Source organism: Telopea speciosissima, chromosome 2 (genome assembly GCF_018873765.1).
Source record: "Telopea speciosissima isolate NSW1024214 ecotype Mountain lineage chromosome 2, Tspe_v1, whole genome shotgun sequence".
Lineage (NCBI taxonomy): Eukaryota > Viridiplantae > Streptophyta > Magnoliopsida > Proteales > Proteaceae > Telopea > Telopea speciosissima.
This window is the reverse complement of record NC_057917.1, coordinates 68,667,750-68,694,138: the sequence shown is the minus strand read 5'-3', so window position 1 is coordinate 68,694,138 and position 26,389 is coordinate 68,667,750. Positions and strand designations below refer to the sequence as shown.

Sequence of the window (26,389 nt, the reverse complement as noted above, 5' to 3'; positions counted from 1 at the left end):
CCCCCACCCACCCACCCACCCCCCCCCCCCAAAAAAAAAAAACCAAAAATGAAGAAGAAACACCATATACAGGCCTTTGCATAGGATATGAGTTACCTCCAGATCCCCCCAAAAATGTAAAAGCTAAAACTGTGGTTTTAGGTGGGGAGACGAGAAACATAGAGAAAAATGGAGGAGAAGAAGAAAGGAGAATACGATTGCATGCACATTTAGATTGAAATTTTTCCTTGACAGTCAATTTCAATATGTTTTGAGCGGTCATGCTGAACTGGATTGTGAGCTATACAAATAGCTGCTTTGTTATCACAATATAATCTCAAGGGTTTGTCAGCCTCAAGGCCCAACTCCTGGATCATTGACAAATTCCATGAACCATGGCTCAAAATTTAGCCTCATCACTCGATCCGGCAACAATGTAGTGCTTCTTGCTCCACCAAATACCAGATTCCCACTAACAAAGGAGCAATATCTTGATGTTGATTGCCTGTCTCTGACTGATCCTGCCCAATCTGTATCAGACTATCAGTAAATGCCTCTATTCTTAAGTGATTATTTTTCTTGAACAGTAATCCTTTCCCTGGCTTGACATTATATACCTGAGAATCCAATCAACTGCTTCCATGTGACCACTTCTAGGGGCATGCATGAGCTGGCTAACAACATTGACAACATATGCAATATCTGGACAAGTGAGGGTGACATAAATCAACTTCCCAACAAGTCTCCGGTACCTCCCTGCATCACTGATCAAATGTCCACTCTCACCCAAAAATTATTATTTTGGTCCATGGGTGATTTTATAGGCTTGCAACCCAACATACCTATTTCACCTAGGAGATCCAGGACATATTTTCTCTAACACAGCTAGATGCCCTTGGCTGACCTCAATACCTCAATCCCTACGAAGAATTTTTAAGGCACCTGGATCCTTAATCTCAAACTGTTGAGCTAGATACTCCTTCAGCTTCTTTACTTCTTCCTCATCATCACCAATCACCACAATATCATCGACATACAGAATGAGAGATGTAAGCTTGCCATCTAATCTCTTGGTGAACAAAGTATGGTCCGTCTGGCTTTGATTGTATCCATTTTTTACCATAGCTTGTCTAAACCGATCAAACCAAGCTCTTGGTAATTGTTTCAGACCATAGAGGACTTTTTCTAGGCGACAAAATTTATCATTAGCTTCAAAGACCTAAATCCTGAGGGTGTCTACATGTACACAATACACCTCCTCCTCCAGATTACCATGTGGAAAGCAATTTTTTTACATCAATTTGATATAGAGGCCATTCCCGAATTGCAGCCAAGGATAGAAGAGCCCCTAATAGAGTCCAACTTAGCTATAAGGGCAAAGTTTTCTTGGTAATAAACTCCATATACATGACCCACTTACTTTTTCTTTTGTTGATTTCTAATGTTTACATTTTTACAATAGAATTGAGTAGATTGGAACTACCCCTTTGCTACCAGTCTAGCCTTATATCTCTCAACAGTGCCACCAAACTTATATTTCACTATGTATACCTATATGCATCCCACTGTATTTCGTCCTTCACGAAGATCAGCCATCTCCCAGGTGTTATTCCTCTCTAGTGCCTTCATTTCCTCACACATAGTTTCCTTCCACTTTGGATTAGTCAAAGCCACTGAGACACTTTGGCAGGTCTTCTACTTCTGACAATATACAAGCATTTACTTCTTGCCTATTCTCTAACCTCTCATCTCTCCCCTATTTCAGATTCAACTACTTTTTCTCCCCTTGCATTTGATTCCCTTATTCCTCCAGACCGTAAACATCAAAGTGCTGAACTTTGGTCGTCAGTGGGAGGTGAAACGGTGATCCTTCTAAAATTTTCTTTCTACCCAACTGTCATTGAAGGTTTGCCTTGGATCACAAAAGTCACACTTCCTAAAGTCTGGCTGCCATATTGATAATGGGGCCTCAACAAAACTTTGTATGAACCATTGGCATCCCATGGGAGTGCTCCTTCACCTTGTCCCCCCAGAGCTATCTTCAACTCTGGTCTCTCTAGGCAGGCCATGGTCGCTGACATCAGCCATCTTGATGATTCCCCCCCCCCAATTTCGTCTCATCCGGCGCTTAATGTTCTATGAAATGCTTTGCCCTCTATCCATAGAAGACCCTCTGGGAGGGGAGATCGAGTAGTATGGACAACTTCTTCCTCTGGTTCCTTCAGCTCCAGTGCGACCTGGGATTTCATGCGATCCAGAGGCCCTCCTTCTCCTTGGAGGAAGCTTCTTTGGTTCAAGCATCACATCCCCCAACATTGTTTTACGACCTGGCAGGTCTTCACCAACTACCTCCCAACGCAATCCTTCCTACTCCACCGTCAGATGGCTGTCTACTCCTCGTCATGGTACAAGAACTCGGCGAGATCTCAAAATTATCTCGGTTTCTCCAAGTCTCAAGACGAAACCAGTAACAATACAGAAAAATGACAACATCTCGGTCGAGATCTCGGTATCTCACCGAGATCTTGGCACTTATCTTGGTCTCGATTCAACTCGGGACCAAACCAAGCTATAAAAAAGGCACCCTCTTGGCGAGATTTCGACCTCAACTCGAAATCTTGCCTCTCTCGCTTTGCTGTGAAGGAAAAACACTTGGAGGTGAGGTTATTTGTGCTTTTTTTTGGCAAATCTCACCTCAACTGAAGATTAAAGCTTGGAGATTCAAGATTGAAGCCTCAACATCAGGAGAGGGAGCTGCATTGCATCTCAAGAACAGTTTTAAGCACACTTGTATTTGTTTAATCTATGTCTCTTTTCAAGTTTCAAACAATTATTAACAAACCGTCGAACCACCACCATGTATGATTATGATTATGATGCCTAATGCTTAAATGGCTTATGGTTTGATGTTTTTAATTCCTAAGGCTTATTTAAGTTTTTTTACACCTCTTTAATTATATGTTCTAAATATTGTATGAAATAGCCTAGGATAGACCTCACGTACGCCGTAGACTACCAACCTAGGGTCCGAAGTCAAAGTACCATTTTGGGTTTGAATTTGTAAAAACTAATGTTTCCATTGTGTTTAGAATGCCTAAAATAGGGTGGATGTCAAGTTTCAAGACCTATCTTGGCCATATGACCACCGAAACCACCATCGAATTGAGATAGGAAAAAAATTCACCATCTCGTCGAGATCTCGCCAGAACTCAGTTTCGTGGTCTGGCAAAACCAGGGGCCAAACCGATACCTAAAACCTTACTCCTAGTGCTGCCTCTACAGGAACGCGGTTGAAGATATCAACCATCTTTTTTTTGAGTGCCCCTTTTCCTCCTCTGTTTGGAAAGGCATCCTTGCTAAGTGCTGGTCCAGAAAGCGTCATATTCTTCCTTTTGCAAGGGAGTGGATCTGGGTGGATATGACCTTCTCGGGGTCTTCATTCTGTGATATTGTGGGGAAACTAGCCTTCTGCGCTGCTATTAATCACATTTGGATTGAGTGAAATATCAGGAAATGGACCTCCAACTCTCGGTCTCTTCGCTAGATTTGGGATTCCATTTCTTTTGACATTAAAGCCAAGATTTCATTGGTTCCCCTTACTTGTATTGACTCTCCAAGGAACAGGCATATTGTTGCCTCTTGGGGTCTCTTTCTCTCCTCCCTCTAGGCCTCCCCCTCTTCTTGAGGCCTTGTTGTGTATTTGTGCATTTTCCTTCTCTCTCCCTCTTTAGGGGGCTGTTGTAGCCCGCTTTCTCTTTGGTAATGAATTTTTTTATTCATCCAAAAAAAAAGATTATAAAACAAAAAAATCCATGCAAAAGGTGATTGGCAGAATATACTAAAGTGTCGGTTGTCGACCTGACACACCACTATAAGAAAATAGATATAGTTATTAGAAAGGTATAAACAATGGGTTCCCAAACATTAAATATAAATATATCTCTAACCAAGACAGAGGATCAGCTAGAAAATGAGACAATCTCACATAGGCTTCAAACAATGGGTTCCCAAATAATAAATATGCCGAAGGATGAAACATCAAAAGCTAACACAGCAAAAACAGAGACCATAAATCTCTATTACTATTTACTAATACCTTCTCAACCTAAAACTCACTTCGCTAAATAAAAAGCTAGAAAGAAAAGTTTGGCACAATATAACAAACACAATAACAATAAAAGAGAGCTGGTATAATAAGTATGTATAAGAGGATGTGCAAAATGATACAGGAACACAAGAGGAGGGCCACCCTGATGCTACTATAGAAATTAACAAAAGAAAGTATCAGAGCCAACCAATAATCAGTTCACAGATAAACAAATAGCAGCCAACAAGATAAACAGCTCAAGACTTGATAGGTAAAGTAACGAACTAAACACAGTAATCATCGTAATGAAGTAATAGATAAAGTAACAAACCATACACAGTGATCATTGTAAAGAAACAGGTCACAGATAAAGTAACAAGCTAGCTACCAGCATCAACGACATACAAAGCACGAAAAACAGAAGGTTATTAATACAGTAGATGCTAGAGTAACCAAGTGCCCTTCCCTCAAAGGAGCCGAAGATTCTTACCGAAGTGATGTACTATACCATAACTAACCGATTAGTGAGATCCACGAGGCAGCTCCACCGAGGGTTGCAGCAAAGTACACAGTAGGTTACCAACACCGTGGTTGGTGCAAAGTACACATTGGGTGGTCGGGTTGGGATATTCAGTCGTTTAGGGGGAGTTGTCTGCACAGGCCTGAAATGGGGTGAGTGGGGTTGAAGGGGGGAATCATTTAGGGGGAGTTGTCTGCACGGCCTGAAATGGGGTGGAGAAGAGCTAGTCGGGCTGGGTCGGGAGGAGGTGAGTGAGAGGCTGAGAGCTAGTAGGGCTGTGGGAGCGGAATCTTGGGTGTGGGTGGCTATGAGAGGGAGTCATGGAATGGGGATGTAGGAGCGGGTGGTAAAATCACAGGGGATGGGTGTAGGTGAGTGGGGTGTTAGTAGCAGGGTGGGAGAGTAGTGTTAGTGGCTGTGGGAAAGAGGTCTGTGAGAGGGGAAATCGGTGAGGCAATCGGTGCAGGTGAGTGGGTCGGGACTAGAGTGCGAGTGTCTGTGAGAAAGATGTTTATGAGAGGGGAAATTGGTTAGGACAATGGAATGAGGGAGTGCGATACTCGTCAAGCTGTGAGAGGTGCGAGAGAGAATGTGGAGGACTCGTGGTAGGGGGTGGGAGGAAGGTCGTCGGTCTGAGAAAAAGGAGAATCGAAAAGGTAGAGGAGGAGGAAGGATCGTGGTATGTGGTGAGAGGGAGCCCGTCAGTTTGAGAAAAAGGGAGAATCGAAGAGGAAGAGGTCTGTGAGAAGGTAATCGAAGAGGAAGAGGAGGAGGAGGAGGAGGAGGAAGAAGGGAGAGGGTCTAGGGTTTACGAAGAGGGAGAATCGAAGGGGGGGGGGTTATGTACCTGGTCAGGGAGAATCAAGAGTCTTCACAAGATAGCTCCACTGGAGGGCAAGTGGCAAACCGTTGCAGTGGTGGGGGCTTAGAGGATGTGCAACCGGTGAAGTTGCCGGGTTAACTGCCTGAGATGAGAGCAAGAGAAAGGAGAGAGAGAGAGAGAGGGGCTCACCGGTCTCTCTGGTATCACCGGGCAACCCTGCAAAGCTTTTTAAATGGCCTTGCATTAGGCCTTGGGAGTGTGGAATTTGAGAGCTACAGTAAAAAATCAGAGTTGCAGACCGGGAACTTGCAAGGCTTTGTAAATGGCCAAGTCAAGATGGCTTGGATGGACTGAAATTGTGGATACACAAACTGCCAATGAAAAATTAACCAATATCATAGTTTTTTTTTTTTTTAGATAAATACCAAAGCACATTTGTCTCTGTTTTTTTCTTTTCCACTTGTTGGATGTGCGGCAAAACTAGGAAGGATAAAGTGAGGAACGAACGTATTAGAGCTGATGTGGGTGTCGCCCCGATCAGCAATAAGCCCCGAGAATGTCGTCTGAGGTGGTTTGGTCATGTGCAACGAAGGCCTGGGGATGCCCCAGTAAGGAGGAGTGATCTGATTTCCATTGAAGGAGATAAAAGAGCTAGGGCAGGCCTAAAATGACAATAGGTGAGGTTGTGAAGAATGACATGCATAACCTAGGTCTTGTGCCAAGTATGACCTCAGATAGAGCCTATTGGAGGGCAAGGATCCACGTTGCAAAGACCATGTAGCTTTGATTCTCCTGATTTCCTGGGCTATCCTCTTTCCACTTACTTTCATTTTTCATTTTCCATTTCTCACTTTTTTTTTTTGTACATCTCATTTCTTCATCTTTATTCTTCATTCCTTCTACACCTTTCCCTTTGTGTGGATCTCTGTTTTACTTTTTTTTTTCTGAATGGATCCATGTAGCCGACCCCATTTAGTTGGGATAAGGCTGAGTTTGTTGTTTGTTGTTGTTGTTAGAAACGAATAAAGAAGTTGATGCAGGTTCATCATAGAAATTGGCTTATTTCTTTCGAAATAGGCCTAGGGTTGGGTTATATACATGTTGGGCCTTTGTTCCCAAGGGTTTTCTATGTATTAGGCCACTTTAATGAGCCTAAACTAGGGGTACATTGGTTGCATACGGGATTAGCCCAATACTTAGTTTATTTTTATGTTTTTTTAATTGAACCGGTTCAAATTGGTTGCATCCAATTGGTTCAATTTAAGTGATCATGTGACTTGATTAAGTGGTCATGTGACAACTTAAGTGGTCATGTGACAACTTAAGTGGTCATGTGATGTAAGTTGGGTTGGATTAGGACTCTATAAGTCCAGCCATGTTTTGAGTCTATTTCCTTTAGTATTCTAGTTTCCTGGTCAGTTTAAATTACCTAATAGGTTAGGGATAGGGTTAGGCCATTCCTTTTTAGTGTCTAAGTCTATTTTTGAGTCTTCTATATAAGTTTGTAAGGGAGGCCAGCATTGAAGACGAATTTGATTAATAAAAATTAGCTTTATGCTAGCTGCCATTGCTGCTACTCTTTGTGAGTGTATATCCTTGTGGATCTCAAGGTGTATAGGGTGGGTGGACTCCTGCGACTCCTTGCGTCTGTCCAGTACCGGGAGGTTCTTCTTCTTCTTCAATCGAGCTTCTTCAAGCTGCTGCTGCTGCCTCTGAAGGAGATCAAACCAGTAAGTAATCTTAGTTTCCTACATATATCCTTCCCCTCTTGATCCTCTAACCTAATCCACACACCCCTCCATCCATCAAACCCTAATTTCCATTAAACCTGCAACTCCTACCTTAACTAGGACTCCCTCATAATTTCATATCTGTCCATCAATTTCAAACCAAACTTCTAGCCTATAACCCCCACACTCAATCCAAAATCCAGCTTATAACTCCCACTCTATCCCCTCCATTCCTCCACTCCATTAAAACCCAAAACCTGCAACTCAATTCTGTCCAGAATTGCAGAATTTTAAACCTTCCCAAATCCTATTATTTATATGCCATAAAAGCACCCTAGACCTGCATATTAAAGCCACATAAGACCCATTCCCAAATCCTATTATTTATATGCCATAAAAGCACCCTAGACCTGCTTATTAAAGCCACATAAGACCCATCCCCAAATTCCCATCCTAAACCCTAGAATTAACCTAAAACCTAGTGCTGTCCATTCGAACCAGCAACCCCTTTTGCTATTGATCCTGTTATCTGGCTCCTAGTAGGTCTCCTACCTATCTAGGACTACATTAGAAGTATATCAGGCTTTCAGATTGTTTAGTGTTGATGATACAGAAAAAGAGTGATTCATTTTCATGACAATATGCTCTACTGTTATTTCAAGCTAATAAATTTCAAAATCTTAAATTAATGGAACATGGAAAAGCTCTTTTCCCTTTGAGAATGATTAACCGAATTCATTAGATGGATTTATAGAATGTGGAAGAAGTGAAGTAAAATGGGAAGCTGAACCATAAGTCAAAGCAAATTAGCAAATCCTGAAGAAATCAACTTATAGTTGAAAATATAACCAACAATAAATCAATTTGACCCACTTAATTGTTCTATCAAAGATCAAAGAGCAAGAACAACCATGCAAAGTTGGCAAAAAATAAGATTGCTGAAGAGGTCTCATACAAGTTTTTTAACTCCTTGCTTTACAACCCACACTTCTTTCTCATTTGCTTGCTTGTCTAAGAGATATCTATTATAGTCATCCCAGGCCTCTTTTGCTGCCGAGAGTGCAAAAATAAAGATGAGTGGACCCCATGTAGTTACAGGATTTACTGGAGTAATAAGGGGCCAAAGTTGGAGGCATGCTATCAGCAAAAAGTATTGGTTCATGAAACGGCTGAAACCCAAGAAATAGAACTATCAGAAAAGATTCAAAGAGAACATTACAAAAATATTTGTAGTCAAAAGTATCATGGATGTCAATAATTAAAAAAAAATCCACGTAAAGCACTTCTGAAATAAAAAACAGTTAAAAGTATTTAAGTTCATAGCAGTGGAAGTTATCTTGCACCACAATGTAAGCCTCAGGCCCTCAACAGAAAAACAAGAAATTCAAGCACCTATAGGAGGACTTCAATATGCTAAGCTACCATGACGTTAGACTTGCCGTGGAGATGGATGCATTGCAGGTGGTGCAGAGGCTCAATCAGGAGAATTACAGTTGATGGCCTTCAAAATTGCATTCCTTTCGAAAATTAGATGCTATGTATATTTTATTAGCTATATTATCGATATTCATCATAGTTCAAAAATGTTTCTCATTACAGGACAATTGGACTTTACAAACCCACACATCTGGTGAGTGATTTAATAAGTTCCCACTTCGATTAGAACATCTATTGCAGATAGACACACTGGAGGATATCCAGGCAGAACTTTGTGGAATGTCTACCTATCAATCAAGAAAGAAATGTTGAAAGGCATCAAGCCTAAAGGACAAATATTAAAATATTCAATGCAAGAAATGTACAGCAACATAAACTTGCAGCTCAAAATCTTCTGAATTCATAATGGTCACCAGACTTTACCCTTTTTTTTCCAATTAGAGTGTCTATTTCAATAATTGATAAGAATTTGAAGAAAGAAATGGCTTCTTTTTTTTTGGGGGGGGGGGGGGGGGATGGATAAAGAAATAAATTACGAAGAAAAAAGAGCGGGATATACAAGCCCAAGGGCAAAGCAAAACAAAAGGCAAGCCAGCCTAATGTGGGTCAGGCTGCAAAAGGGAAATAGGAAGACCCCATGATACAACAATAAGCCTGTTCCTTGGGGAATCCTTTACAGGAGCTTGGGGAAGCAAACCTATTTTAGTGGAAACTTCGAAGATGGCATTCCAAATCTTGTCTAGGGAGCGGGAGTTGGAAGTCCATCTTCTAAGGTTACGTTCCATCCAAATTAGGGGTGTCAATAAAGCTCGGCTGGCCCGAACCCGTCCTGAGCCCGGCCCGGACCCGACCCTGATGTTTCAACCCTGAGGGCGGGTTTGGGTTTAGTTATAGTCTGGCCCTGGCAGGGTCGGGTCGGGTCAGGGTTTAGATCCCGGGCTTTGCCCGGCCCAGCCCAACCCGACCCTGTATTAATTATAAGTATATAATATTGCATATATATATATATATATTTTTATTTTTTATTTTATTTTTTTTGGGGTCTAATATTTATTTATATATATAGCCTAATAAAAAAATTAAAAAGCAAAAGACAAAAAAAGCCCTAAAGGCACATGGGATTACAGACAAAATCAGGGTCAGGGTCAGGGTCAAGATAGGGTCAATCAGGGCCGGGTCGGGTTAGGAAAAACCCTGGTAGGGTCGGGACTAGGTTGAGGGTTTCTTGGCCCTGGCAGGGTCGGGTCGGGTCAGAGTTTAGGTTAAGGCCACTAGGGTTGGGTTAGGGTTTAGGGCAGGCCCGGCCCAACCCGACCCATTGACACCCCTAATCCAAATATGGGAGATAGAAGCACAAAAGGAAAGCTTGCCAACTGAGTCACAAATGGTCTTCATTCCAAAAGTCATGTCGATCCAAAGCCATTCACGATGAATGGGGAGGGGTCTTCTTCTGCCCGGCCAGCAAGAACTCAAAACTCGTTTCCAGATGGAGGAGGCAAAGGGACAAGAGAAGAACAGGTGGTCTGTGTCTTCTTGCCCGTCCCAGCAAAGGCAGTAAAGGGGGAGACCTGTATGTGGCGGTGGATAAGGAAGGCCTGGGTCGGGAGGCAGTTTGAGAGGGCTTGCCAAGAGGTAAAGCTGTAGCGGGGGAAGTGACCTTTGAACCAGACCACTTTGTGCCAAGGGGAGGGAGAGCCTCTGTGTCTAACCAAATCCCAAGCAGAATGGGAGCTGAAGTTACCTGAGGAGGAGGGGAGCCAAAGGATTGAGTCCCCTCTAACTCGAGGCCCGGACCGGATGGGAGGAAGGGAGCTCCAAAGGTCCTCTAAAGGAGGAGAGGAGGGGGACAGGGACCAGGCACCTCTAGAGATGATGGTGGCAACCAGGGAGAGCCTCTCGAGACAAGAGGAGTATATCTCACGGGAGCTAAGGACAGAAGAGAGGACACCTGAGGGATGCCATTTGTCAAGCCAAAGAGAGGTGGTAAAGCCATCATTAATCTTGCAAGAGATAGCAGCAATGGCTATGTGCCTGACTTGTAAAATTCTGCGCCACACCCACGAAGCATCGGAAGAGGGGCTGACCAACCAAATGAAGTCCCTACGGAGAGGACCAGTATAGAGCCAAGATGTCCAAATGCTGTCTTTCTTGGTGAGGATCTTCCAAATAAGCTTGAGAGAGCCAGCCAGGTTGACATCTTTGATTCTTCTGAGGCCAAGAAACCCTTCTAATTTGGGGAGGCAAAGGGAAGACCAGCTCTTAGGGTGGAGAAATCTGGCCGATTCCACCCCTTTCCAAGAAAGGTACACATAATAGACTTTGTTGTCTTGACGATTTCCTTTGGTAGCCCAAAGAACCCACACCAGTAGATGTAGCAAGATTGGAGCACTGATCTGATGAGCTCCAGGCGACCTGCATAAGAGAGAAGTCTAGCTTTCCAAAGCTGCAACCTTTTGCGAAGGAGGTCTAAATTGGGGGAGCAATGGTGGGCCGTTAGCCGAGCAGGGATGAGGGGGAGGCCAAGGTATCTAACAAGTAAGGAACCCAGGATGAACCTAGTGAGGCTAGAGAGGAGGGTTTTGGTAGCGTTGGAAACCCCAGCGAAGAAGATGTGGGACTTAAGGAGGTTAATGCGGAGGCCAGAGAGGACTTGGAAGAGGAGGAGGGAGGCCATGATGGACTCAATGGAGAGGGTATCTGCCATGGAGAAGATGATAAGATCATCGGCGAAGGCAAGGTGGGTCAGATTAGAATGCATACATTTGGGGATGGGGGAAATAAGGTGGAGGTCAGTTTTGGACTGAAGGCTACGGGATAGGACCTCAAGAGACAAGCAAAAGAGAAAGGGGGAGAGGGGGCAGCCTTGACAGATACCAACTGAGGAGGAAAAGAACTCAGCCGGGTTAGCATTGACTAGGACTGAGAAGCTGTGCGAGGAAATGCAGGAATGGATCCAGTTGACAAAGTTGGGAGGAAAAGACATTTTTAAAAGGACTTGGAAGATGAAGTCCCAACGGAAGGAGTCAAAGGCTTTGTGAATGTCGATTTTCAGAAGGGCAGAGGGGGAGAGGAACTTACGGTCAAAGCCTCTAACTATTTCCTGACAAAAGACGATGTTATCGGCTATGCTACGACCAGCAATGAAGGCAGATTGGTTAGCGCTGCCCAGGGAGTCAAACAGGCTGGAGGCGATTGGCAAGAATTTTGGCCATGAAGTTGCAGAGGTTACATAGGGAGATGGGACGGAATTCAGCCATGGAGGAGGCTCCAGATTTCTTAGGAATGAGGCAAAGGAAGGTATGGTTGATGCTATGGATTTGCCTGAGGTTGAAGAAGAAACTCTTAATGGCATGGATGAGGTCAGCACTGATGATGTCCCAACAGGAGAAAAAGAATCCCATACTGAACCTGTCAATACCCGGGGCTTTCCTAGACTTGTGGGAACGGACAGTATCAAGGATCTCGGAGTCAGCGGGGATGGATTGAAGGGAACCAAGGAGATGGTTAGGAATGAATTTATTGATGAGGTCTTCCAGAAGGGGAACATGGGGAGAGGGGGGAGGGCAGAAGATCTTAGTGGAATAGGAAACCGCTTCCGACTTAATATCCTCAACGCTGGAGATGAGGAGCCATCATTGGAGGTGAGCGAGAGGATGGAGTTAAAGTTGGTTCTGGCTTTGAGAGAGCGATGGAAGAAGGAGGAGTTGGAGTCCCTGAGTTCAAGCCACTTAATACGGGATTTTGTTTAAGGAAGCTTTCCTCTTGGGCAAGAATGCTAGAGAGCTCGATAGAGGGTTGCCTTTCCTCATCCGCAAGGGTAGGGTTGAGGGGGTCAGAGAGAAGACAAGATTGGATGGAGGCGGGGTTGTCTCTACAAGAGGAGACTCGGGAAGGGATGTGGCCAAAGTAAGAAAGATTCCAAGATTTTAGGGAATTTTTAACATTCTTGAGCTTTAAGGAGAAGGCAAGGAGAGGAGAGGAGGAGTGGAGTGGAATGTCCCAGGCGGCTTAGACAGTGGAGAGAAAGTCCTGATGTGAGGACCACATCAAAATATTTGAAGGGCTTAGGACCAAAAGATATATAAGGGAGGACAAAGAGATGGGGCAGTGATCCGATAGGCCAGAAAGGTTGAAGAAGACATGGGAAGAGGGGAAGGAGGAGAGCCAGGTCTCATTGACAAGGACTCGGTCAAGTTTGCAAGCAATTCTATTAAGGCCAGAGCGTCTGTTGTGCCAAGAGAGGTTGGCACCCGACCATCTAAGGTCGTTAAGCCCGACGTCCTCAAGACAAGAGTTGAAGGCATCAACAGCTTGTTGGTTTAAGGGGGACCCACCAATTTTTTCGAGGTTGTACCGAACAACGTTGAAGTTTCCACCCAAATCCCAAGGAGAGAACCCACAGAAGAGGAGAGGGAGCGGATATCGTCCCAGAGAGGGAGGCGATCAGAGTGGCGGTTCAAGGCATAGACCATAGTAAAGAAGAAGAGGTGGTTACCAAGATGGTCAGAGATGCGAAGGTGGATGAATTGGGAAGAGGAAGAAGAAACAGAGATCATAAACTTTGAGGGATTCCAAAGGACCCAGATGCGGCCATTGGGGGAAGGGAGTAGTTGGAGATAAAGGACCAAGATGGAGCAATGGAGGAAACAATGCGGGACGAATTAAGCTCGAGAACTTTTGTCTCCAAGAGACAACAAAGAGAGGATTTAGAGGCTTTGAGGCAGGATCTAAGGTCGAATTGAGAGGCTGGGGCATTGAGGCCACGAACGTTCCATATGGTCCAAGGGATCATTGAGGAGGAGAAGGGAGGGGCAGCAAAGGCTCGGGGGAGCACAAGCAAGCGAGGGGAGGGGTACTACGGGGACGGAGACGGTATTCCCTAAGGGGGGGGAAGCAGACCAGAGGGGCAGGGGTGGTACGAAGGGGAACCGGAGGAGTTGGTGAGATGGGATGAGGGAGCAGGTTTGAAGAGAAGATTTTTGGGTCAAGTTCAGGGGGAGGTTGGGTAGAAGGGAATATGGATGGGTGAACCGGGTCCAGAGGGGATGGGCAAGTTGAGTCAGGGTTGGGTTTAAGAGAAGGGATGCTGCGTTTTAGAAAGGATAAAATTTAAAAAGGATCGAGTACGAGTGGGGACAAGGGTAAAAGAGGAACGTGAGGGTTTAAAAGGTTGAGGCTTATTTGGAGTCGCAGAAAGCGACAAGGGGAGTTGTCGCAGGTTGGACTAGGGAGCAGCAGAGCTCAAAATGGGGCGACAAAGGGAGTTAGCAAAGGTGGGGAGGGCAACAGGGGTCTGGAAATGGAGGTCGGGGACAGGCAAGGGGTAGGTGAAGTCAAAGGGGGAGAGGGGTTACAGGTTTCAACCGAAGGGAGAAGGCTGCAGCTCTGCGAAGGGCCAAGAGGAGCCTGAGAAGCTTGCAGAATCAATCTGGGCTCAAAAGGAGCAAGCGACAAGTCACCATCGGCATCAGAGTTGATGTCCTGGAGGACAGAGAACCAGTTGTGGCCAGTTGAAGGAGCTCAATTGTCCAATGGGTCATCAGAGCACCTGGATGGGCCACCAGAATCCTTAGTTTTGAGTTACGATGACTCCTAGATCATCTCCGGCCACGAGAATGCTCTTGTGGCTTCTCCAAAATAGATAAGTTTGCTTCCTTAGAACCAACAGGCAATTTGGCAAGGTTGGTTTCCAGAGTTAAATCAGAGATGGGAGGGTGATCTTCGCTGGGAACTTAAGGACTATCAGCAGAGGCGCAAATCTTTGTAGGGTGGCCAAAGACTTTGCAAGAAGAATAGTAGAGGGGGAGCCAATCGTACTGAACCCTCTGAGAGAAAGAGTGACCATCTTCTTCGATGATGGTGACAAAGTCAGGCGGAGGAGCATTGGCCGAGATTTCAACGCAAATCCTTGCAAATGCTAGACGATCCATGCGCTTGGTGCGCTCATCAGAGTAGAGAGGATTCCCTAAAATCGATCCCACGATGCTGAGACCAGTGGGACACCAGAAATGAAGAGGGAGGCCTGGGAGAGAGACCCAAAGGGGAATGGACTTCAGATCGATTTTGCAGAGCTTGGTATGCTGATCCCATTGTCGCAAGAAGATGGGCTTCTTCCCCACCTGTCAAGGGCCACCTTCCAGGGCACGGAGCTTGTCTTCTTCGTCGGAGAAACGGAAGATTAAAAATACTGTTAGTGAGCAGGTAAGTATCAAAAACCCCAGCAGTCTTCCATTGTTTCTGAAGAGAGGATTTAACCACATGAAAGGGAGGACGGTTGCTGATGAAGTGACCAACAAGGCAGCAGTGCCATTTGGAGATTTCGTCATCCAAGAGTCCGAACGTACAGAAGCCAACTTTGGAGTCATCGATGATGGAAGGTGGAATAAAGTGTAGGGAGTGTCCCTGACAGGAAGTGGAGGGGGCAGGTTCAAAAAGAGAGTTCCAGGGTTTGGAATCAGGGGCAGCGGAGGTAGGATGAGATGGGGGTTGGTGGAGGCCTGAAGGTGAGATGGGGACATGAAGGTGAGTTGGTGGAGGTAGGACAGAAGCCAACTTTTGATATCTCAGCATACTAAAATCATGGGGACATGAAGAAGGTGCAAGTCATAATGAAGGCACAGTAAAAAAGAAAATGCGACCTGCAGCAGCAGCCATCCAATAAGCTCATTTGATATCAGGGGTCTGGTCAAGCTACAATTTGAACCAAGGAGAAATTCACAAGTTCAGATGGTGCAAGTTAGTTTTTCAACAAGTTTACTTAGCCAGTTTTAGAATCACATTTAGTGCTGGAATGATAGTCCAGCACTTTCAGGTTTATAGGCAGAACAAGTTTTCTAATTATGGGATTGAAGGCCCTAAACTAATTATTGATCTCAAAGCTTGACATTGAATAAAACATTACAGTTTGAACAAGGAAAGAATGGCTGCTGCAGAGCATCTTGGAATTAGATTAAGAGGATCTCAGGGAGCTGTTTTACGGGGAAAAATTGGCCTAACAAAAGACTAGTGCCAATCCATCAGAAAGGATGTTATACTCGAAGCAAAGGTCCAAGGTTCAGTTTTTGGCCAGAGGAAACATGAAAATTTTCTTCCACAAAATGATCAAAGACAACCTCAAAGCCGAAGGCTGGATTTAATTCAATTTCAAGGACGGGAGGAGATTATATAGTTTTGTATCATCATGAACTGTATACCGAACATTATTTAGACAGAGCTAGATGGACTAGCTTTTGGCAGAAGGTTGGAGTCTAAGCTTGGGTAGAGCAACCTTTTAATGAATTATGAAAGAAATAAGCAGAGATAAAACTTCCAGTCCTGAATACACCATTATATTCTTTCAGAAGTGCCAGATGGTGATCCAAAATCATGAGCTCACAGAATTTCAGGAAGACAGAAACTACATCACAAAGCTTCTATAGATTATCGCTACAATGCTAGAAGGTGGTACCGAACAGGATCAGAGCCAGGAATTTTCTCTTGATGGAACAAGGTAACTATGGTGCCTGTTAGCTGGTACTCCTGTGCTAAAAAGCATAAAGACAAATAGTTAAACCCCCTTCAATACAAGATGATAAGGTCTACATTTAGTTGTACTGGCTCGAAAGCAGGAAAACATCAATGTTATAAGACCTAACACAGTCATAAAGCCACCTTGGGGATAAATGGTGGTGATGATGGAAACGATGAAAAAGAAGGTAGCAACTGACTTGCCGGGATATATAACATGGGGCTCAGTATCCTTCCTACTATTAAGTATTAATATGGTTGGAGGCATCCTGAATCCAAACGGCCTGGAACTACGGTGTGGTGAAATACTGAAAGTTGTAGACCCTTTATGGGAAAGTCCTATTTTTCATCGTGTGACATAGCTTAGAAGGTAGTTTTCAGTGGGTTCTTATAAGCATATTACTAAATCTCGCCGAAATCTCATCTCGGTAATTTCGGGAATTTCGGCCAGGCCGAGACGAGATGGCAAGTCGAAATGAAAAAATGCAACATCTCGGTCGAAATTTCGACTGTTTGTAGCATCTCGGTGAACCGATTTGGCTTTATGGCAAGTAGATCCACGACAGAAGCTATCTACTTATCGAGGAGGCTCATGGAAAGATATAGGGATAGCAAAAAGGATCTCAATATGGTCTTTATTGACTTGGAAAAAGCCTATGACCGAGTCCCTAGATATTTAATCCGGCATGTTCTAGTGGAGAGGGGTGTCGAGTAAATATGCGGACGTAATTAAAGATATGTATGAGGGCGTGGTGACTAGTGTGAGATCTGTGGTAGGTCAGGGCAAGGAATTCCCAATTACGATTGGGTTACATCAGGGATCAGCCTTAAGCCCTTACCTATTTGCGCTTATCATGGATGACCTAACCAAGAGCATTCAAGATGAAGTCCCGTGGTCTATGCTCCTCGCCGATGATATTGTTTTGGTGGATGAGACAAAAGCAGGGGTTAATGCTAAGTTAGAGCTATGGAGAGCAACCTTGGAAACAAGAGGCTTTAGACTTAGTAGAACGAAGACGGAGTATATGATGTGTAATTTTAGTCATACTATGATGGACACTGACATGGTACGTATTGGGCAAAGAGAGATACCACACAGTGACTATTTTAGATATATGGGGTCAATCTTAAATAAAGAAGGTGACATAGATGTTACACAGCGAATTAAAGTGGGATGGATGAAGTGGAGAGGTGTGCCCGGAGTGTTGTGTGACCCACGTATCCCTTTAAAGCTTAAGGGAAAGTTCTATAGGACTGTTGTTCGACCGACAATGATGTATGGGGCAGAATGTTGGGCCATATTAGGAAGCTATGTGTAGCAGAGATGAGGATGTTAAGATGGATGTACGGAAAAACTAGGAAGGATAAAGTAAGGAATGAGCATATTACAGCCAACTTAGGAGTTGCCCCGATCAATAACATGCTCCGAGAGAGTCGTTTGAGGTGGTACAGTCATGTTCAACGGAGCGCTATGGACGCCCCAGTAAGGAGGAGTGATATGATCCCGATTGAAGGAGCTAAAAGAGCTATGGGCAGAACAGGAGAAGTTGTGAGGAAAGACATGCATAGTCTAGGACTTGTACCAAGTATAACCTTGGATAGAACCAATTAGAAGGCACGGATCCATGTAGCAGATCCCATTTAGCTGAGATTCTCCTAACCTGCTGGACTGGACCTCTTTCCTCTTACTTTCATCATTCTTTTTTATTTCACTTTTCTTCTGTTTTCCATCTTTCATTTGTCAATTTCCAATTTTCACGTCTCATCACACTTCCCATCCCTCTTTTCCCCATCTCTTCATTCCCATTCAGTGTTCCCTACTTTGTTTTAGTTGCATCCATGTAGCCGACCCCATTAAGTTGGGATAAGGCTGAGTTTTTGTTGTTGTTGTTATTTTGTTGTAGCATCTAGCCAAAATTTTGGCCAGATGTTACAAAACCATGTTATAAAAAGGGAATAACTCGTGACTCTCGGTCAAAATTTCGACCGACAGCTCTCTGGTGACTCTCATTTCGACTGTTTTGTGCTTTCTTCTTCGATTTTTCACCACATCAATGCCAAAATCACTTGGGAAAACATCATTGAAGCATGCTAGCACATCATTGAAGCTTGCTCCACTGTTTCAGGTAAAACCCCTTTCTCCAAAAATGTTTTTTTGCAAAACATATGGTCACTACATGTTGGTTATGAATTTATTATATGTCAGACACCAAAGACCGATCTACAACCTCACGATGTCGGTTTTTTTTTCCGGTATATATATTATATTTTATTTTTCTGCTTCAAAATTTTGATTTTCCTACAACAAAAATGTTAAAACAATTAGGGGTTATGTAAACTGGATGGGGATTAATTAAATATATGTTAGACACCATTGGCCGATCTACGGCCTCACGGTGTCGGAAATATTTTTCTGTCAATAATTAATTATTTATAATTTCTAAAATTAAGAAAAATATTTAAAAATTCAAAAAAAAAATAATATGAAGTGTTGGCTTGAAAATTAATAAAAAAATATGAAAGTAATTTCAAAATGTTTTTAAGTGCATTAGGTGTACCATTTTCGGTTTTGTTGTATTAGGCCAATATTTATTTGAAAATTATTTTTAAAATTTATTTTTAAATATGAGAAAATATAAGGGTTAGGGGGAAAATACTAAATACTATACAGTTTTTTTAGTGGTCTCAAACTCTCAATTGATGTGCTTCAATTATTAATGATCTGTTTTATTCATGCAACAGTAAACAAGTCAGATTATGGCGGACCATGAAAGACGGCAGAAGCAAGGGGAGCAGAGACCAGCCAAGTGCCCTAGGGGTGACATTGCATGGTTGCACGGAGTGGCAATTGATGCAGATAAAAGATAAACAGAGTGTAATTATTGCCACAAGAGGTTTTTGGGAGGTGGGGCCACTAGACTCAAACAACATCTGGCTGGGAATTCTGCTGATGTGGTCTCATGCCATATGGTTCTTGTTGAAGTAGCTAGGACCCTAGGTGATCACATGAGGGAAGGGACTAAGAGGAAGGCTCAGAAGGAGAAGGCAAGGATAAACTTGAGGAGGCAATGGGGAGTGCAGAGGGAGGATATGAATCATATGATAGTGATGATAATGATGATGACAATGATGGCCCTATGTATGTGCTTGATGATGTACAAACTAAGGAAGAGGCTAGGGATTTTCGGCAAGCACAAGCGAGGAGCAGAGCCACTTTTCATTAGGATTAGGAGAGACTGAGAGCAGGTGGTAGTGGAGGAGCTGGTCTGTCCAAAGCAGGTGGTAGTGGTAGTGGAGGAGCTGGAACCTCTAGAGTAAGTAGTAGGCAGCCTGGATTGCCTAATCCCTTCAGGTGATCACAGAGTATGAGGGCAGCTCCGCTTCCACCACGAGTTGACCCGTACTACACCAGGATCCTGGTGTCTACAGGAAGAAAGGCAGCAAGCAGCCTATGATAAAGAGAACAAGGAAAAATATGAAGGGGTTAGTGAAAGAGTCTATAGTTAGGTGGATGTTATACAACACCATCCCTGCAAACACCGCACAAGGCCCTTATTATCAGAAGATGATATATGCAATTGTTGAGGCTGGCCCAGGGCATAAGGGGCCCACCCCATAAGAGATAATGAATATTTATTTGCCCCAATAGAAGGCCAAGCTTAAGGATTTATTGCTGAAATGAGTTGGATGTGGGAGAGCTATGGGGTGACTATCATATGTGATAATTGGACTGGGCCTACAAGAAAGTCCATCAACAACTTTATGGTTTATTATGATGGGAGGACAATATTCCTCAAATCTGTGGATGCATCCAAGAAGAAAAAGGATGCAAAATATATAAGCCAATAGGTATCGGCTCTTTTGGACACTTAGTGCAACCATTGTATTGACCTCATGCTGAAGGATATGGGGAAGATAAAATTGGTACAAAGTGTGGTAGATAGAGCAAGACAAGCGACTAACTTTGTATACAACCATAGGTATGCACTAAACCTTCTGAGGGATAAGTATGGGGTGACTTGGTGAGGCCAGGTGATGCAGATTTATCACCAAATAGGGCTTATTTCATTGGGAATAAGTCTAGGGTTAGGTTACATACATGTTGGGCCTTTGATCCCATGGGTTTCTAATGTAATAGGCAACTTTTATGGGCCTAAAATATGGGTATATAGGTTGCATACGGGATTAGTCCAATACTTAATTTATTTTTATGTTTTTTAATTGAACCGATTCAAATTGGTTGCATCCAATTGGTTCAATTTAAGTGATCATGTGACTGGGTTAAGTGGTCATGTGATGTAGGTTGGGCTGGATTGGGACTCTACAAATCCAGCCATGTTTTGAGTCTATTTCCTTTAGTATTCTAGTTTCCTAGTTAGTTTAAGTTACCTAATAGGTTAGGGATAGGGTTAAGCCATTCCTTTTTAGTGTCTAAGTCTATTTTTGAGTCTTTTATATAAGTTTGTAAGGGAGGCCAGCATTAGATACGAATTTGATTAATAAAAATTAGTTTTATGCTTGCTGCCATTGCTGTTGCTGCTCTTTGTGAGTGTATATCCTTGAGGATCTCAAGGTGGATAGGGTGGGTGGACTCCTGCGACTCCTTGCATCGTGAAGATCGGGAGGTTCCTTCAAGATATTAGACTGCTGCCATTGTTTCTGCAATACAGTAAGTTTGAGCCTGTACTTTGCTTTAAAACCTTCTTCTTCCCAGCCATTATCCTTCCATTAGACCTAATCCACATTCCCCTCCATCCATCAAACCCTAATCTCCATTAAACCGGCAACTCCTACCTCAACTAGGACTCCCTCATAACCACAAATCTGGCCATCAATTTCGAACCATACTTCCAGCCTATATTCCCCACACCTCTCCCTACACTCGACCTTAAACCCAGTCCATAATCCCCACTATATCCCCTCCATTCCTCCACTCCATTAAAACCCACAACCTGCAACTCAATTCTGTCCAGAATTGCAGAATTTTAAAACCTTCCCAAGTCCAATTATTTTTATCCCATAATAACCCCCTAGACATGCATATTAAAGCCATATAAGACCCATTCCCAAACTCCCATCCTAAACCCTAGAATTAACCTAAATCCTAGTGTTGTCCATTCGAACCAGCAACCCCTTTTGCTATTGATCCTATTATCTGGCTCCTAGTAGGTCTCCTACCTATCTAGGACTACATTACCAGGCATCACTAGATTCACCACAAACTTCATTGCACTCAAGAACTTTGAGATGAAGAAGTCTAGACTCAGATCTATGTTTGCTTGTGAGGAGTGGTTTGAATGGAGGGGGACCAATACTTAAGGTGGGAAGGAAGCCCAGGCTACCATTTCATCTGATAACTTCTGGACAAGCCTGAAAGTGGTGAAAATTTTGGACCAGTGGTCAAGGTTCTGCATATAGTGGACTTCGCTCTCAAGGGGCCTACCATGCTACACTTGTATGTTGCTATAGACTCGATGAAGGATAGCATGTACAATGTGAATCCATGTGGTAGCAAGCATGGTTCTAAATCTCGGTTTCGCGAGAAACCGAGACAAGATGGCCAGCTACTTTAAAAAATCCCCTAACTCGACCATTTTTTACCTGTTTCGACCGAGATGTTGCTAATTTCGCAAGTTTCGACATTTATGCCCATCGAAACTTGAGGAAACCTGGCTCGAAACTAGGACAGATACGTATTTATGCCTCATATCATTCAAGTAAATGAAATAACAAATACCCCCTTATTTGAATCTAATAAAAATAGTTAAAAATCAAATTCCAAAAGGATAAGAAGTCAACCCCCCCAGTTCAAGAACAAAAACTGGATTTTCGGCAGTAGGTGCAATTTTCAACTTTTAAATGTTGGGGGTTTTCTCAAATCTATAAATTCCGTAAATCTTAATTTGGTAAAACATTGCTAAAAACCAAATGTGTGGTAAAATATTCATTTGTTTTGATATTTTATCAAAAAAAAATCATTCAGAGCGATTTTAACAGCATTCCCGCACATCAAATTAAGTTTAACCAAAACATAATTCCTTTAATATAAATCAGATTTAAGCAATCTTAGATTTGTTGGAAAGCTTTCCAATGAGGGTATCAAATCAATACATGGAGGAGCCAAGGCTTCAGAATGGACACTTTTGTTTAGTGGAATCATGACTTAAGGTACCCAATAAGGGTACCATACATGAAGAGTTAAAGAGAGCCCTTAAAGGCCCTAAAATGGGCCTCTATAAGGCCATATTAGTTAGATAATTTATTAACTAGATAAAGTAGCGACATGGGGCCGCAAAAAGGAAAGAGAGGGATGGGGTTTCTCTCGCTTTTGGAATAGTGGCCCCCTAGTGGGAGGCCCGCATGACGGGCTATTAGCTCAGTGGTAGAGCATCCCGCTGATAATTGTGCCGATGTGCCTGGGTTGTGAGGGCTCTCAACAACATGGATAGTTCAATATGCTCATCAGCGCCTGACCCGGAGATGTGGATCATCTAAGGCACGTTAGCATGTCATACTCCTGTTCGAACCAGAGTTTGAAACCGCACTTCTCCTCAGAAGGATAAATGGGGCGATTCAGGTGAGATCCAAATCATCCAATGTAGATCCAACTTCTATTCACTCGTAAGATCGAGGCGGTCCGGATTTGGTGTGCAGGAATGCTGTTTAAAATCGCTTTGAATGAAAATATATTTTTTTAAATATCAAAACAAATGAATAATTTACCGCACTTTTGGTTTTTAGCAATGTTATACCATATTAAGATTTATGGAATTTTTTGATTTGCAAAAAAAACCAACATTTAAAAGTTGAAAATTGCACCTACCGTCGAAAATACATTCTTGTTCTTGAACTGAGAGGTTGACTTTTTTTCTTTTTGGAATTTTATTTTTTAACTATTTTTACTGGATTCAAATAGGGGGTATTTGCTTATTTATGAATAATATCTTAAGTAAATGAAAACATTTACTTAAATGATATTTGGCATAAATAAGCGTCGCCCTTGACAACTATGATTCATAGTACACTATGCGTACACTAGTAAACTTGGGTCAATAACCACAAGTACCAATTTGATTTTTGTGAAAATATTTCATGCATTGTGTTTAGAAAGTGAAATATAGGTTGTCTATAAAAAACCAAAGCAAAAAAAGCATTTTTGGGCCTCGAAACCACCAACTCGAGTTGGCTGGGAAAAAATCCCTAGTTTCGACCAGTTTTGACCATATCTCGGTTTCTGGCTGGTCAAAATCAATGTCGAAACCAAGTTTTGGAACACCTTGGTAGCAAGCACTTCATCAAGATTATCAAGGACCGCTGGGAACTTCTACTTATGCATCCACTGCATAAGGCTGGTGAGTAATTTTTTTTATGCAACTAATTCACATTACAACTTATAATTTGAAAGATATATTACTAATTAACTATGCATTGACAATATCTATATAGGAATTTTCAGCATACTATTTGAACAACAAGTACCAATATAAACATAGGCTTGGGTTGAATACTACTCGTATTGAAGCAATGAAGCAAGTAGTTAAAGTTGCCAAGTTGGAGCCAAACAGTACTTTACAGCCTATCTGCAACACTGAGGTAAGTCTTATAATTCATTTGGAATATAATTAGTAAATAGTAACGAGTCACTACTATTTTTTAAAATTTTTCAAATGGGTATAGATGAAGAGTTTTAGGGATAAATTGGGGAGTTTTGAAACCGAAGCTGCAGAGTAAAGCCGATCACATGGTGGTGATGGTACTCAATTCAATATCTTATTTTTTAAATTACATATGTGTTGAAACTTGTGAAATGCAAATAATGTCTTTTTTATTTTAATGCAGCTAAATGGTGGGTGTTGTATGGGAGTACGGCAAAGTATTTAAGGAAAATAACAATCAAGGTCCTCCCCCAGATATGTTCCGCATCCGGCTGGAACGGAACTGAAGTACGTTTTCGCTCATCCACTCTAAGAGGCGAAATAGATTGGGTTCCCAACGTCTATCTGACTTGGTGTATGTGCACTACAATATGAGGCTGAAGATGCAGCACACGCATGGGACAGGAGGCTTACAGGGACGCTATCGATCCCGCCGACATTTTCCAGATGGACTCAGACGATGAGGATCCTATTGTGGAATGGGTGAGGAATAGAGATGAGCCAGTGATGGATCAGCCTGGAGGTAGGCCTGACCCCATGATAGCCGCTAAGATGGGTGTTGATGTGGATGATTGCATAGATGAAGAGGGTCAGATACACGCTCAGAAATTGTCACCAATACCGTTACAGTGCACAGGTGGCAATGTTGATGAGGAGGAAGATGGCTGGTCCATGTCCTCAGGTGTTGGGACTCGGACTCAAACTCGCAGATCTCCAGTGACTACTCATACTGGTGGAGAGGATGATTCTGGAGAAGGTGATGGTGTTGGTAGTGTATGTGATGGAATTCAAGAGCAATATGTGGTACAGGAGCAGGAGGCACCGCAGGTTCGATCCGATTCACCGGAGAAACACAGTTTGATCATGCCATACAGGATATAGACCATGGTGCACATACCCCCACACGTGGTGTTACATGAGAGGGCCCCGTGGCCAATTCCGTCCAGGTGGGCAAGCTGATTTTATGGACATTGATAACTTATCTAGCTCTGTTGGTGGATTGAGTATGGGCGACAGCAGATCGAGTGGGCATTGGCGTGCCCCATCTTTTGGTGGAGAGAACTGTCCATCACCATCGGGTTCATTGCATCACACTCACATCCAAATGAGCATTTCACTAGGGTGGGGGAGCATATATCTTCTTCATTCATTCCCAATTTTGAGTATGACTCCCAGTTACAGGGACGTACTGGATCATCTCCTATCCAACCCACCAGCCGTACATGCTGCCAACGGCGTCATATCACAGTGGCTCAGTAGCTTGTTCTTCACAGTTTGGTGACCCATATCCTAGGATAGGTTACCTTCAATATGTCGATGAGGCAATTTACATGGCAGTTGTGGAGGACTATACTCGTTTCTTCTCCCAAACTATGACATGGCATTCATTTGTCCTACAGTCAGAGGACAATGCATGTCGGCTCCATCGGACCATGAGTGGGATCGATCCTAGACGGCACAATAATTATTATTAATAGACACTTGTATTAGAAGTGTATTGACATCCAAATTATGTACTTAATTCTATGACTCATTGACTCTTATGTTTGTATGATTTACTTGTTTAACTTGCCTATTATGTCTTCCAGTACTTAGACAATGTTTGTATGATTTACTTGTTTAACTTGCCTATTATGTCTTCCATTTTGGGTGACTATTTTTGCAATATGAACATTTACATATGTTTATATAGTCTAAAACAAGGTTTTCATGAAGTACCAGGTCTTAATTTGGCCTAAAACCCACCGAAACGGCCAACCGAAACTTCGCGCAAGAAAGGACAAGATTTTGGCGAAATTTTGCTGAAATCTCAGTATCTCGGAAATTTCGGTAAGGCCGAAATGGACCTCCGAGACAAGATTTTAGACTATGCTTATAAGCAGCTGTACATCATATACTTTCTTGTTTTCTGAGTTAGGCATAATGTTCTGTGTATATTAGTTGTATTTTCTTTTTCCACCCATTTATTTATACAAGTTAATGTTACTCATTAAAAAAAAAAAAGTTTAATTTAATAAAATGAAATTCCATAATAAGAAGGAAATAAAATTAAAGCTATCAGTTTGAAGATTACCTGAACTGTTCCCATAGATTTTTGGGAAGAAAATTCAGCAAAGTATATTTTCTATTAGATATGCGATTGTCACAGTAAAGATCTTGTGATAAATCATCATCATTGATGTAAACATAGCGCTTCATTGTTGATCTAGAAGCTAATGATCATGTTATCTCTGTCCTTTTGCATGTTCCATAAAGCATTAGCACCTGTCAGGAAGAATTGACATTTAGAGAGTCAAATAGCTTACCTAAGAGGCTAAGAGAGAGCCCAAGATAGATTAGAATACTGCATGTGCATGCTTGAGAAAGAAAAAAAAAAAGACAAGCAAGCATTGACAAAATAAAAATACAAAAATGGCTCAAAACCAGCATAAACATCAGCACTATACTACCTGTCAATGTCCAACAACTATAATCCAGACAGCACCACTGGAAAACAAAGAAATGTTTCAAAATAACATGGAGTATAAAGAACAATCGCTAGGAATGACATGCATTCTAGCATTACAGTGGAGGCAAGTTAGAGTGCAGTGACTGTTTCTTCTCAAATTCTTGAGAATGAAGTAGCCTGATTGTAGCCTTCAAAACAATATT

At 42.7% G+C, this 26,389-nt stretch overlaps 1 protein-coding gene across 3 annotated transcripts in view; it reads right to left on the bottom strand.

Annotated features, from left to right (window-relative positions):
• The window catches only part of LOC122651978 (phospholipid-transporting ATPase 2-like), a 127,642-nt gene extending 101,596 nt beyond the window's left edge, over positions 1-26,046 (bottom strand). For 2 of the 3 annotated variants that reach the window (XM_043845580.1, XM_043845581.1), the window contains exons 1-2: positions 25,812-26,042; positions 8,095-8,308 (exon numbers count right to left, since the gene is read on the bottom strand). In XM_043845580.1, coding sequence (XP_043701515.1) covers positions 8,095-8,308; positions 25,812-25,936 — 339 coding nt within the window. In that variant the 5' untranslated portion in view covers positions 25,937-26,042. Of the gene's footprint in view, positions 1-8,094; positions 8,309-25,811 lie in introns of all 3 variants that reach the window. The other variant, XR_006331539.1, reaches the window with a different exon arrangement.
• Between the last annotated feature and the right edge of the window lie 343 nt (positions 26,047-26,389).